General features: G+C 38.5%; 1 protein-coding gene across 3 annotated transcripts in view; it reads right to left on the bottom strand.

Moving 5' to 3' along the window:
- Positions 1-14,408, bottom strand: part of LOC150087252 (RUN domain-containing protein 1) — a 295,153-nt gene that overhangs the window by 218,806 nt on the left and 61,939 nt on the right. For all 3 annotated transcript variants that reach the window (XM_090371915.1, XM_090371918.1, XM_090371916.1), the window contains exons 4-5: positions 3,812-3,901; positions 1,341-1,448 (exon numbers count right to left, since the gene is read on the bottom strand). In XM_090371915.1, the coding sequence (XP_090228041.1) occupies positions 1,341-1,448; positions 3,812-3,901 (198 nt within the window). The remainder of the gene's footprint in view (positions 1-1,340; positions 1,449-3,811; positions 3,902-14,408) is intronic.

Raw genomic sequence — 14,408 nt, 5'->3', positions numbered from 1 at the left:
TCTAAGAGGGGTAGGGTACATCCTGACAACTCGAAATCATATAGCAATGTGGGGTCGGAAATGCTTTCCTGAAGCGGTGTTGTACACAGAAGCACCATAAAGAAAAGAGACCGTAAGTGAGAAATCGTTTTAATAATACATGAAAAGAAGCAAAAGGTACATGGATTAAAGTAAGTGTTCGAAGTTTCTTCCACGGGCTACAATGCACGCCTCACATCTCCGACGCATGGACATCCGAACATTCTGGAATACTCCAGGCAAATTTCGACTTTCTTCGGCAGCTACTGCGATTCTTGCAACCAGCTCCTCAGCATTGTCAACAGGGGTGTCATAAACTAGCGATTTCATATGACCCAAGAAATAAAAATCAAGACATGATAGGTCGGGTGACCGAGCAGGCCAACGCACGGGACCACCACGTCCAATCCACTGTTGACCAAATGTGACATCCAGGTAGTTACGAACATCTCCGCTATAATGGGCAGGGGCTCCATCGTGTTGGAACCACATTGTCTGTTGCGTCGATGCAGAAATCTGTTCATCTCTCAAAAGTTGTGGCAATACTTGCTGCAGAAAGATCAAGTAGATAGGTCCGGTTAGACGACACGGTAACAGGTAAGGTCCGATGAGGTGATCTCCCATAATACCGGCCCATACATTGACCGAAAATCGAATCTGTGCTGCACGACGTCGTACTGCATGCGGGTTCTGGACCGCCCAGATATGGTCGTTATGCGTGTTGAAAATTCCTTCCCTTGTGAAGGAATTTTCACGGTCATATGAAATCGCTAGTTTATGACACCCCTGTTGACAATGCTGAGGAGCTGGTTGCAAGAATCGCAGTAGCTGCCGAAGAAATTCGAAATTCGCCTGGAGTATTCCAGAATGTTCGGATGTCCATGCGTCGGAGATGTGAGGCGTGCATTGTAGCCCGTGGAAGAAACTTCGAACACTTACTTTAATCCATGTACCTTTTGCTTCTTTTCATGTATTATTAAAACGATTTCTCACTTACGGTCTCTTTTCTTTATGGTGCTTCTGTGTACAACACCGCTTCAGGAAAGCATTTCCGACCCCACATTGCTATATGATTTCGAGTTGTCAGGATGTACCCTACCCCTCTTAGAAGTTCTGAAACGTTTAACTGAAACACCCTGTATATTGAGACTGTTAGTGCCCATAAGATAAATACAAATTTATCTTATGTATACACAACCTTAGGTAAATCCTCTTGGCCTCAGCTATGAAGTTACAATACTAACTAGTTTTCCCTAACCAACAAACTTCATATTTTAATTACTGTTTGATCTCTTAAGAACAAAAATAAATAAATAAAATACCTCATAAGCATATTGCTCCAAGTCTTCAAGCTGGTCTTTCAGCTTTTCTATTAATTCCTTTTGCTTTATCCTCTGCTTTGCAAGCTTTTCTTCATGTTCTTGTTCTGTCTGAAATCCAATATTATTTAATGCCTTATTATTTATAATGAATTATTAATTTATTTTCAAATCTTTTTAGAGAAGTTTATTTCTACCAATATTAATAAGCAAATGTGATACAGGAAAAAGAAACTTTAATTTTAGTGCACAATATAGGAAAAAAAAATAATAACAGCACTTTATCAAGGCCTATTGAGGAAAGCATTACCTACAATGGTCTTACAACAGAGTTTGTAAGACCCTGTTATTTAGCTGCTTTGGGGTTACCATTATACATGTTACAATTGTTACCAGTTCAAGTGACTTATGAAAGGCATATAATAAGAAAACCCTTGGATCCCAAGAGTAATACACCCAACATACAATGATAATCCTAAAACAGCTAAACAGCAGCAGTCTTACAAATGAATACATGATTGCATAAGAAAAAAAACACATTTTTAAAATTAATTAATTTTTTTTATTTAAAAATTATTTTAATTTTTTAAATTAATTTTTACAAATTTAAAAATCTTTACCTACCTATCTTGTGAGTTAAGAAAGGTTAAAACCTTTTTTACAGTTACTGATTCCGTGAAAGAGGACAAAATTCTGGTGAAATTGTGTGGGATTATGCACTGACCATATGTGTGCTTAATGTGTCTCGGTGCATTCAGAGAATTCAAGATAAAATCACAAAAGTAACAATGGGTACACTGCATGACAATAACAATAACAGAGCAATTATTGTCATTTTGGAGCACAAATGGTGATATTATGTCAAGTATAGGCAATGCGAGACTTTACTTAATAAGTACAAGCTGACACTGAGAAAAAGCAATGAGTTAAAGCTGAATTTGAAAGCAGTTGGAATTTTCCCAAGAAATGGGAAGGAACTTATGAGGCCCTGTTAATCAGCTTGGGCCTGGAGATATTTTGTAAGCTCATGGAGTAGAATTTTTCTTAGCATCACCTGTGCTGGTTAGCAAAAGGGACTGTTTTTATAGAGATGGGAAACAATTGAATAGAAGAGGCACAAGGATATTCACTGATGCTAACAAGGCAGTGTTAGATGGGTCAGAAACCCTAGTTTTGTGGGAAACACAGACTAATACTTTAATGACAGCCATACATTCAATTTTCTTATACTGCTTGATATGCAAGAGTCTGAAAAATGGGAAGCACATTACAAGGATTGTCCAATGGCCCACATGGCACTAGCAGTTACATTTGTTGTGTAAGAATTATTAACAATGGAAACAGGCACACATTAACTTTCTTATAAACAAATGCTAGGAATATAGTAAATAAAATTTTATGAGTGCAATATGTTGGTTAAGTCATCAGATGCAGACATAGTTGGTAAACTTGAACCACAGTGTCACTCTGATATTGGGGATCCAGAATCTGAGTCTGACAATTATTATATGTACAGAAAGGACAGACATGTTGGGGGAGGGGTGGGGAGGATGAGTTATACATTTGGTTAAGAAGCACATAAATTCTAAAAAGTATGATCAGCAGAAACAGGTTATAGGATAATGTTGAGTGTGTCTGGTACGACATAAACACTGAAAAAAAAAAATGAGAAGAGGAATTTGTAGAAAGCTGAATTACTGTGGCCTTCTACAGAATGGCCAACTCTACTTATTATCCTATGGGTCAATTCCCCATTCTCTGCTCAACAGATATTTATTTATTATTATATTTTTACTTTGTTTTATTTTTTTGTGGGTAACAGATGTTTCTTGGAATTAGACTGACCTTGATGTGTAACTTATTTTATTTTTGTTTCCTGGTTGCACTTTTTTTTTCCTGGTACTCCCCAGTAGTGCAATATGCATAGTGCAGCAATAGTGACTCTATACACACATCTCTCCTTACAATAAGTGTAATTACAGGCAGTATAATATTTCTGCCTCAAAAATATTATACTGCTTTCATTAACTGAATGATTTTTTGTAACTGTTCACTGCTACTTTCAACACTTTTTTTCATTTCTTGACAATTCTTTCTTCATGTTTTTTTTCTGTCTTCAAATTTTTTTTTTACTTCTTTTCTATCTACCAAATTTCAAATTATTACTTTTTTCCCTTTCTTCCTTCCACTTTCATCATTTCAGCATTTATAAGTTCTACACATAATAAGTTGAAATTTTAAAGAACCATTCGAAAAACTTTTCTGAATAGCTGTTGAAATTTCAATAATATTAACAATTCAATATATTTTTTATTATATATAAAATTATTCTAAGCTTTTCTTTTTTTTTGCATGGATGCTTAAAAATTTAATTACCTTTTAATTCCCGAATGCTTGCTTTCCACAATGTAATTTTTAAATATATTAGTGTAGAAAGCATGAAGTTATCATGAACTGAAAAAATGCATGCTTACCACAGCTTGAGAGAGCTCAATATTTGAAGTGTAATCTCTGAAGTCTGGAATACCTCTAAAGGCGAATTCCTCAAGGTCTTTTAATAAATTCTATACCAAAGGAATATTACAAAAACATTTACATTTCAGGAAATTATTTTTCTAATTTTTTTCTTCTATTTCTAACAGATAGTCCAATGAAATTAATAAACAATTAATCATTTCTCCATTTGAGCGGAAAACAGGATTTAGGGATTCTGTAAAAATGTGTCTATGTAATAAAGTAGAGTTAAATGATAAAAAAAAAAAAAAAAAAAAAAAAATGGTGAAATAGGAAGGGCTAATTCACCAAAATTTTTTATTTATTTTATAGTGCAAACCAGGATATATGATGCACCAATACAGATGTTGAAGAATATTTCACTAATGAATCAACAGCATAAATTACAGCAGTTCACATATAAGAAATAAAAACGTTTTGTAAATAATAATGTATTACAGGCTAGTTAGTATAGCTGACTAAACTAAAATAATATCAAGTAGAAAAAGAGAAAATGTGTAAGATTTTTTATTGTAAATAGCTGTATCATTTTCTTTAATAATTAAAATTTATTATTTTTTACTATAATTTTATTATTTTTTTATTATTTTCATTATTTCTTTTATAAATTATTTTAAAATTAAAATTATATTTATTTATAAAATTTATAATATTTTATAAATAAATATAATTATTTTCCTAACGTCATCATCCAAATCTACGCCAGTTGGTACACAATCCCAATAATAGTACAAATCAGTGCTTTTAAACTATCACTTATATTCATTATTTTCCTATATTGCAATCCTATTGTCTGTTAAATCTTTAGCTATAACCAAAATAAGCCCTCTCTCCTCAAATGCTTGCTTAACACCATTGATGAACTCGCCTTCCTCTTGGCTTGTCTTAAAACCAATTACCATTCATTACTGCTTCAAATATCTGTCCAGTTAATCTCCCTTCATCCATCATTTCCATTTTCTCATACCTTATCTCCAGGATCGCCAATATAGCCACCGATCAGTGTGGACATGTGTTTCATTGCTCCGAGTACTTTTAGCTTAAAAATGTGTCTAATCTATAGTTTAAGTATCACAATGTATTCCTACAAGAAGATAAACACAATGGGATTGCATTGGTGAGAAATGTTTGCTATTTTATTGGGTGTACAGCCAGTTTGAAGCGTAAATATCTGTTTCCTTTATTGTCAGACCGCATGATCACCATGTGGCTGACGACAGGGCAATAGAGAGGCAGCCGATATAACACAGCTGCTACGTTTCCACCTGGCACTTGACATGCACCACTGACAACCATCTGGTGTTTCCTTCCCTATCGACCTCATATTTCTGACTGTACTCCCCCAATCTTCATTCTTCCCACCCTCCCACTATCTGTATGCAAGCGAATACCCCGCACACCAAAAATAACTATCGAAATTACACCGTTCACCCACCATTTTGGCCTTTCCAATCCTAGCGCAATCTCCCCATGCTACAGTTTTTTTATTTTTATTTTATTATCTTTTTTATTTATTTATTTTTATTATATATATATTTTTTAGGTCCTAGCCACTGAAATCTCAGGAAACTAGGTGGCAGGACCTGCCAGAGTACAAAATTAAACTAGGGGGTACCTGGTCTGCCTCCATGGGGCAAAGTGCAACAAATGTTGGACCTCGGCAGGGGTCCAGCAGCTAAATGGCCAGAAGAACAATTGTGCACACTCACATGAACCACACACTTTTAAATCTCTGGCCTTCCCAGTGAACTGATACGACCACAATGAAAGCAACACAGAGATGGGGGAAACCCCTGGTGCTGTTAGACACTGAACACACTTTACACTTACATCTTCTTAAGGAACACAAAGCTCACATTCAAGCCACACCTCGTACAACTCAGAAAGAAAATTAGAAGCTATGCTGCCGTGGTAGCCCGAGTCACAACGAGACTGGGGACTAAACAAAAGGACACTGGCTCTTTATTACAAAGCCGCCTTTATCCCTATAATCACATATGCAGCTACCACATTCTACCACAAAATGCCAACAGTAACCAACAAAAGGATCCTTAATTCAACACAATGGTCAATACTGTTGAATATAATGCATGCTTGTAATACAGTCAGCACAGAGGCACTCCAGGTTCTGGCAGGAGTCTTGCCACTGGACCTGGAAATCATCAGATATGACCTGACACACTACATAATGAAAGGAATTACCATTACTTTCTTGGGGCATACAATAGAACCAGCAAACGGAGAGAAACAAGAGAAAGCACAATTGCAGGCACAACTGAAACAAACGTGGCAGACCAGATGGTCCACCTCGCACAAGGTCGAGGTAACAAGGAAATTCATCCCCTTGTAGAAAAACCTACCTGAAGTCGCCCGCGTGGCTCCACCTAGGGCTCTACTCAACTCTCACGCTGACTGGCCACGAGCCCTTTAATGACAAACTTGCCATGCTAGGTATACTACAAGATCCAAACTGCCCTTGTGAAGAAAGAAAAAGCTGGGAGCATCTGATATACCAATGCCCCATATATGAGGAGCTGCGGGGAATCTTCATAACGAGACTGAGGTTTGTACCCCAATGGTAAGAACATCACCTATTGGATTCAAGGAACGAGTACCAAATCCTGACCAGATTTGCCCAGGACCTTTTCATAAGAAGATGTGATCAGGAAATGACGAGAAGATCCACTGAAGAGAATGACATAAGCAAAACCACACAAGGACAAGACATCCCAAGAGACTTTTTTTTTTCTTTTGGTAGTTGTTGGCGCATCGGCTTCTGTGGCCATAATACACCTCCCAAGGTTTTGCAGTACTTTGATCCAAGCCCTAAGCGGGAATCGAACCCGCGACCTTTGGGTTGCCAGGCAGGCACTTTACCCACCCGGCTAGCCCGGCTGGCTCCCAAGAGACATCGAGTACGACCATCAACTACAATAATCAATTCTCCTGAGCACTCAACGAATGAGATGAGACCCTGCTCCTATGTGTGACCTAAGCACATGGGGTATGGATGACCAGTCAACTCTACAACCCAGGACGGGAACACACCCCTTATGTGACCTAGGACTGAAAACATTCCACAGTTGATTATTACAAAATAGGACCCATGGAAATCATGGCCGGGACACTGTACCAGATATGGTCATTACTGAACTGACTGATAAAAGGCGCCATCCTCTGAGCAGATGCCCCAGCACCTAGAAAAAATGTGACGACTTGCGAAGCAACTGATAGGACAACTGATTGAAGACAAATTGAGATAACCTGACCCAGCCAAACAACGATGGTGGACACAGCACCTGGCTGACTGATTTGCCACTAGCTGAGACAGATAAGGAACCAATCTCCGCAAAGAAAACACCTGAAGTAAAAATAAGAAAATACAAGGATGGGGTTAGCCCCATATTGTTGTTATTTGGTTTTTAGGAGCATTAGCAACTTAGGCCATACTGCTCCGGGAATATGCAGTGGTCATTCTCTGACCTTTCCGCATCCTCTGTATTTGGTGGTCACGAGCTCGAACCCCCATCTAATCAATCACTGCAGCTCCTGCCCACCTGGCTACGGAGGCGCCCTAGCTCCATAAATGATCCAACTAGAAATGACGAAACAAAGTGCAGCTTAGTTGCCAAATGCCATATGGTGACCTGAAGACGGCACCCTAGCCCACTTCATCTTTGAATTACATTTCCTTGGGGGACATTTTTTCTTGTCTCCTCCTTCCCCCCACTTTTCCCCTCTGGCAGGGCATGACCCACTGAAACCTGGGGCCACCTTCTCTATTGGTCCCATACTTCTGACTTTTTCCCCCATCTCCATCTATACGCTAGCAAAAGCCACACACACTTAAATTTAAACATATCCAAATCACCTTTTGCCCATATTTCAGCCTTTTCAAATTCAAGCGACATCATCATCATCATCAGCCATTTTCAATCCACTGCAGGATGAAGGCCTCTCCAGCAACTTTCCAGTTCCTTCTGTTTTGAGCACTGGCCATCCATTTACTACCCACAAACTCATGAATTTCATCTATCCATCTCCACCTTTGTCTTCCAGGATTTCTTCTAGCTCCCCTTGGGTACCATTCTGTTATTTTTTTAGTCCATCTGTCATCATGTATTGGTATTGGTATTTAGAGGCACAAGGGCAGCTAAGGCCAAAATGTGCCAGGTCCTACATTATTATTCTAAGGTAATATAATATGTTCTATTTTGGCATCATAGGAATTCATATATATGTATTTCCTTCAGAAATGTATAGAGTGTAGCTAGGTTAGCACTATTGCCAATCATGTGGTTAAGCGATAACGGTTCTTGCAGTTGTGATTGAGAATGGAAAGTTCTTCTGAAAGGAGAACAGTGAGGACAATCTAAAAGTATATGCTTGACTGTAAGCGGTAGTGAACAATGCGTGCATCGAGGTGGGTCATCCCCCATGAGTAGAAACATATGGGTTAGATGAGTATGTCCAATCCTTAGTCTTGCTAGAACAACTTCTTCCTGTCTATTTTGTCTAAAGCTGGAAATCCATAACGCAGGTTCTTTTTTGATTTGGAGCAACTTGTTATTACTTTGTGCCTTCCATATTTCTGACCACTGAAACATATAGACTTTTTTTATATGCCTCAAGTAATCTCTATATGGTACTGTATAATTTGCTGGTGTTGTACTGTTTGGATTTTTGGCTGCCTGATCTGCTCTCTCATTGCCTCAGATACCAGAATGCCCTGGGATCCAGCAGAATTTCACTTTATGATTCCTACTTCGTAGGTAGTTTAGGTAGCAAATGATTTGTTTTTCGATTGGTTGTGACATTGAAAACTGATTGCCCAAAGCAGACACTGCACTCAATGAATCAGTGTATATTATACTGCTAGTATTGTGGATAGTGTTAATATTCTGTAAGGCTAGTTTAATTGCATATAACTCAGCAGTATAACTGCTACATTCAACTGGTAGTGATATGGAGACTGTAAAAGATGGAAAGACAGCTGCGGCACCAACTGTAGAATCTGTTTTTGAGCCATCTGTATATATTTGGTAGCTTTGTATATTGTTGAGGGCATGTTCTTTATGTAGTTGTTTGATATTTTCATCTGCCAGGGAGTTCTTTCCCCATTGCTGAAAGTGCGTATCACAGTGAGGGAGATTTACAGACCAGGGTGGATCAGGAATATCGCTCTCTTTAAGTATGTTATCAAAATCAATATTCCAGGTGTGAAGCAAATCTTTTAGTCTCATGCCAGTTGGTCTATTTTCATTCGGTTTACTGTTATAGAACGTTGTCCACTCAGGGTTGGAAAGCAATGGTCGAATGGGATGGTCTGGAAGGCTCTGAATTTTAGCTGCATAATTTAGAAGCAACATTTTCCTTCGAAGGTGAAGTGGAGGTTCGTGTGCCTCTACATACAGACTCTGAACAGGGGATGTTCTAAATGCGCCCAGAGCAGTTCGAAGGGCACTGTGTTGGATGGTATTAAGTCTGATTAATGCGCTTTTCCTAGCTGAATCATATACAATAGCACCGTAGTCTAAACGAGATCTGATAATAGCACGATACAAATGTAATAGAGTGTATCTATCAGCTCCCCATGTCATAGCAGAAATGGACCTAAGTATATTAAGTTTCTTTAGACAGACAGTTCGGAGGTATGTGATATGTGAAACAAAGTTCAGTTTGGTGTCCAATATTAGGCCTAAGAAACGGAAATTACTGATGAGAGGGATCAAATGGTTTTTTAATCTGAGTTCTGGTTCTGGGTGTAGCTTACGTTTTTTTGCAAAAGTGAACTGCAATTGTTTTTTGATCTGATAAACGATATCCATTCTGCATTGCCCATGCCTCCAACTTATTTATAGAGTTGCAGCTGTCTTTCAATGGTATGTATATTTTGGGAACGGCAAGATATAGTTAGATCATCAGCATACATATATAGTTCTACAGTATTTGGAATGTTGTGTGTTATGGTGTTCAGTCTAAGTGAAAAAAGGGTAGAGCTCAGTACTGATCCTTGCGGGATACCTTCTTCTTGAGTGTAGGACCGAGAAAGTACAGATTGATAGCGGACCTGAAAGGTTCTGTGTTGAAGAAAATTTCTAACTAATTCTGGTAAGTGCCCTCGCAATCCTATGGAATGAAGCTCTCTCAATATGCCGTATCTCCAGGTAGTGTCGAAAGCCTTTTCTATATCGAGACTTACCATTACAAGATGTTCATTTTTGACGTAAGCATTGCGGATGTTAGTCTCGGGTTTCACCATTAGATCTAAAGTGGATCTGTTTTGTCGGAAACCAAACTGATTGTTGTTCATCAGTTCTTTAGTTTCAAGAACCCAGGTAAGCCGTCTGTGTATCATTCTTTCTAGGATTTTACTTAGGCAGCTAGTTAGAGAAATAGGTCGGTAATTTTCTGGAAATGTGTGATCTTTTCCTGGTTTAGGAACGGCCAAAATGATGGAATGATGCCAGGAAGATGGATATGTACCTTCAAGAAAAATCCGATTATAGAACATTAATGGTAAATTCAAGGCTGTACTGTTTATATGTTTCAGCATTACATAATATACACCATCAGGTCCAGCTGCACTGTTAGGTGATCTCTTTAATGCTGTTTGCAGTTCAAATAGGTTAAACGGTTGATTATAGCCAATATATTGAGAAGTATGGAATTTTATTTTGTACCTTTCTGCTGAAGCTTTGATTTTAAGAAAAGAGTTGCTATATGCTGACGTGGCAGATGTTTGGTAAAAGTTCTCTGCAAGGACGTTAGCTATTTCTTGACAAAAAGAAATTTCCTGTCCATTTTTGATTAATATGGGAGAAGGAAGAGGTGGATATTTCCCATTTAATTGCCGAATCTTTTTCCAGATGAGACGACTGCTAGTATCCTTTGTAATAGTGGAGGCAAACTGTATCCATGATTCCTTTTTGGCTTTTCTTCTAACTTGCCTAGCTTTTGACTTTAGCCTTTTATACTGAATTAGGTTGTTGGTAGTTGGGAACTTCCGGAACAGGTTCCAAGCTTTATTTTTTTCCTTTTTGGCATTGGTACAAGCTTCATTCCACCAGTGTTTAAGGTTTTTGTGTTTAAATGTGGAGGCTTGAGGTATTGCTTCGGAGGCAGTGGTCAGTATTTGTCTGGTAATATGCTCTGTGGCATCATCAATGGATTGTAGTTTGATCAATTGGCTATCAAAAGAAAGACGGGTTGAAAACTTTTTCCAGTCTGCTCTGGAGAATTTCCATTTTGAGCGATTATCAGGATATGATGTTTGAAGCGTTTGGATTCTGCATATGATTGGAAAGTGATCACTGTTGTGTGGGTCGTTTAATACTGTCCATTCTATACTGGGGTATAATATGGGGGAACAGAGTGTTAAATCAATTGCTGACATAGATCCAGTGGGAAGGTGAGTATAAGTATTTTCACCACTGTTCAGTAGTGTTAGATTCAGTTGGTCTAGTATCGTCTCGATCAAGTGTCCTCTACTGTCCATGTGGTCTGATACCCACAATGGATGATGCGCGTTGAAATCACCAAGGATACAAAAAGGTGGTGGTATCTGTCTTATAAGGTCTTCTAGTTCTTTAAACGTGCACATCTTGTTAGGTGGAAGGTACAGAGATACTAGAGTTATAATTTGCCCAACTGATACACGTACAGCAATGGCTTCTAAGTGGGTTTGAAGCGGAATGTTTCTAGATGGTATTTTACAGTCAACTAGAATCGCGACGCCTCCACGTGCGGATAATGAGGAGTTTCTATCTTTTCTGTAAAATGTAAAATTTCTGATTGATGGAGTGACTTGTGGAGTTAGATTAGTCTCTTGTATGCAAACGGCTATAGGACCATATCGGGAGATTAAATCATAGATGTCATCGGTATTGCTGCGTAAACCTCTACAATTCCATTGAACAATGTTCTGCATTATCGGGGTTTGAGGAGGGAAGGCGAATCTGTCTGTTTCTTGTGAGTGGGTTGCTTTTGACGGTCGTATTTCATTTTATCTTTTCTAGGAAAATTGGGACGTCCGGAATCTGTACCCTCTTCTACGTCATCAGTTTGACCTGATGAAAATCCAGTCTCCATATCATCTTCTGCATGAAGATCAAGTACTGTTTCATCGTGTGTAGCTATATTTTCAGAGTCCATTCTATTTGAGTTTGCCTTTTGTGATTCAGTGGCTTGTTGCCTTCGTGATTTATTTGACATTTTATCACATGATTTTATTTTAGGCGGAACTGTGATAGGGGTATTGCTTATTTCATCAACTACGACGGGTTTGCTGGTAGGTTGAGATGTTGATAGCACAGATCGTGCCCATTCTGCAATGGATGTATTGGGCGGAATTGATACATCAGTTTGGGTTGAAACAGCTTGGCATTTTAGTGTAATGGCAGCATACGTGGTTTTTGGGATAGTTGACTTTATTTGCTTTCTTGCTTCTTGATATGTGACCTTAATCTCAGTCTTGTACTTTTGTATTCTTTTTTCAATTTTCCAGAGTTCGCATGATTTTGAGTATGCTGGATGGTCATTCTTGCAATTTGGACATTCTGGAGCCTTTGCAGTGCACTCTGTTTGTGAATGGTTTTTTTATCCGCAGTTAGGACAAGTATTTTCGCCTCTACATGTTGTTTGGGAGTGACCAAACTTTTGGCACTTGAAACATCTTAAAGGGTTTGGAATGTATGGGCGGATACAGCAGTTTAAGTAGCCTGCTTTAACTGAGGTCGGCAAATTTGGTGTACTAAAGGTCAGTATAATATTACGTGTGGGAACAAGTTTGTCATCCTTCTTTATCATAATTCTTCTTGCTTGAGTTACTTTCTATTCTGCTAATTCCACGACTATCTCCTCTTCAGTTACGTTCAACAAATCCCACTCACTTATTACTCCTTTTGAGGAGTTCAAGGTGTTATGTGGTGAGACTTTGATTGGGATTCAGCTTATAGATGTCATTTTTAATAAAAATTCTGAATGCCTTGCTTGAGTGGTCTCAATTAAGAGATCTCCTGACTGGAGCCTTTTCACCATTTTCGGTGTACCTGCTGCATTCTCCAGACATCTCTGGATGACAAAGGGAGAGAGTCTACTTAGCGGCTGAGTCGATAAAGAATGTACAATCAGAAAAGCTGGTGGTTCTGATTTGCTACAGTCTTTTTTCATTCTTTTTGCCAGATTGGGATCGTCTTCCATTCTTCGAGTCTCAGTATGTTGAGAGCCTGTCGGCTCTAGTGGTGGACATGTATCACAGTCCATTGTTGCTCCTTTTAGCCCTGGGAGTGAGCGCTTTTCCTCCCAGATTTCCGGCCCTGCCACGTGGAGGCAGGAGCGGTGCCACCTAGTGGCCAAGCGGTTGGAGAGGTTAGTTTGTTAGTGCAAAAAATTAATAAATATACTAGGAAAAGAAAGGTAATTTTCCTTTCTGGGTTCTTACTTAGGATCTGTTAAGTACAGAACCACTTACAGAGAAATGAGTATGAGAAAAGCACTGGAAAGAAAAAACAACAAAATCACTGGGAAAGAGCACTATATATCGCTTTGGAAAATCGCTTGGACACTATCGCTTGGCACTCGGGGCCTGTCATCATGTCTTCGAGCTATGTGTCCTGCCCAAGACAATTTTAGTTCTTTAGTTTTGATAAGAATGTCCTTTACTTGAGTTTGCTGCCTAATCCATGTGTTTTTCTTCTTATCTAACAGTCTGATTCCCAATATAATTCGTTCCATTCTTCGCTGTGTAGTTCTCAGCTTCTCTTCCTTTCTTTTGGTGAGTGCCCAAGTTCCACTTCCATAAGTCATGGTGGGGAGTATACATTGGTTCATTATTTTACCTTTCAGACAAACTGGGATATTGCTCTTCAGTATGTGACTATATTTCTTGAATGCTATCCATCCAAAATTTATTCTTCTCTTGACTTCCAGCCATTTATCATTATTACAGCTAATAATTTGTCCCAGATAAGTATATGACTCCACCATTTCAATTACTGCTCCTTCAATCATTACAGTAATACCCCGAAGTTACGCGATAGGTGGGTCCGACGAAAATCGCGTAAGTCGAATTCGCGTAAGTCGGGGTACAACTTTGCATATAAATACATATAAATTTTGCTTAATTGGGACCAAGGACTAACAAAAACACTAGTTTAGAAGAAAAATATTAATAAAATTGCAGTTCTTTATACATATTAATACAAAATATGTATTAAAAAAACAAATGACTTACGTAAAAAAGTTATTTCGATGTCGATGGCTTCATAAAATCTAACAAATTCGTCTGACGACACAGCGCGTTCTTTTTTTCACGCAGAATTTCTTCGTAGCAAGCTAATAATTTTTTTATTCCTTGCTTTGTAGCTATAAACGCATTCTTCGTTGGAGTCTATATGTTTTGTAAAATTTTTAAGCCCTTTACAATTGAGCCCTTTTCAATTTTCAACCTGTCAAGTTTGCAATTGTCATGTGCTTTTCGCCGTTGCTTCATTTAGGCCTGTAGCACGTGCAATATCACATGGTCTTTCATTTCGCTCAAAGCGTTTCACAATTTCA

This window comes from Mastigoproctus giganteus, chromosome 4 (assembly GCF_048544385.1).
Source record: "Mastigoproctus giganteus isolate SK-2022 chromosome 4, ASM4854438v1, whole genome shotgun sequence".
Classification (NCBI taxonomy): Eukaryota; Metazoa; Arthropoda; class Arachnida; order Uropygi; family Thelyphonidae; genus Mastigoproctus; species Mastigoproctus giganteus.
Note: the sequence above shows the minus strand (reverse complement) of the source record. Positions and strands in the feature narration are given on the sequence as shown.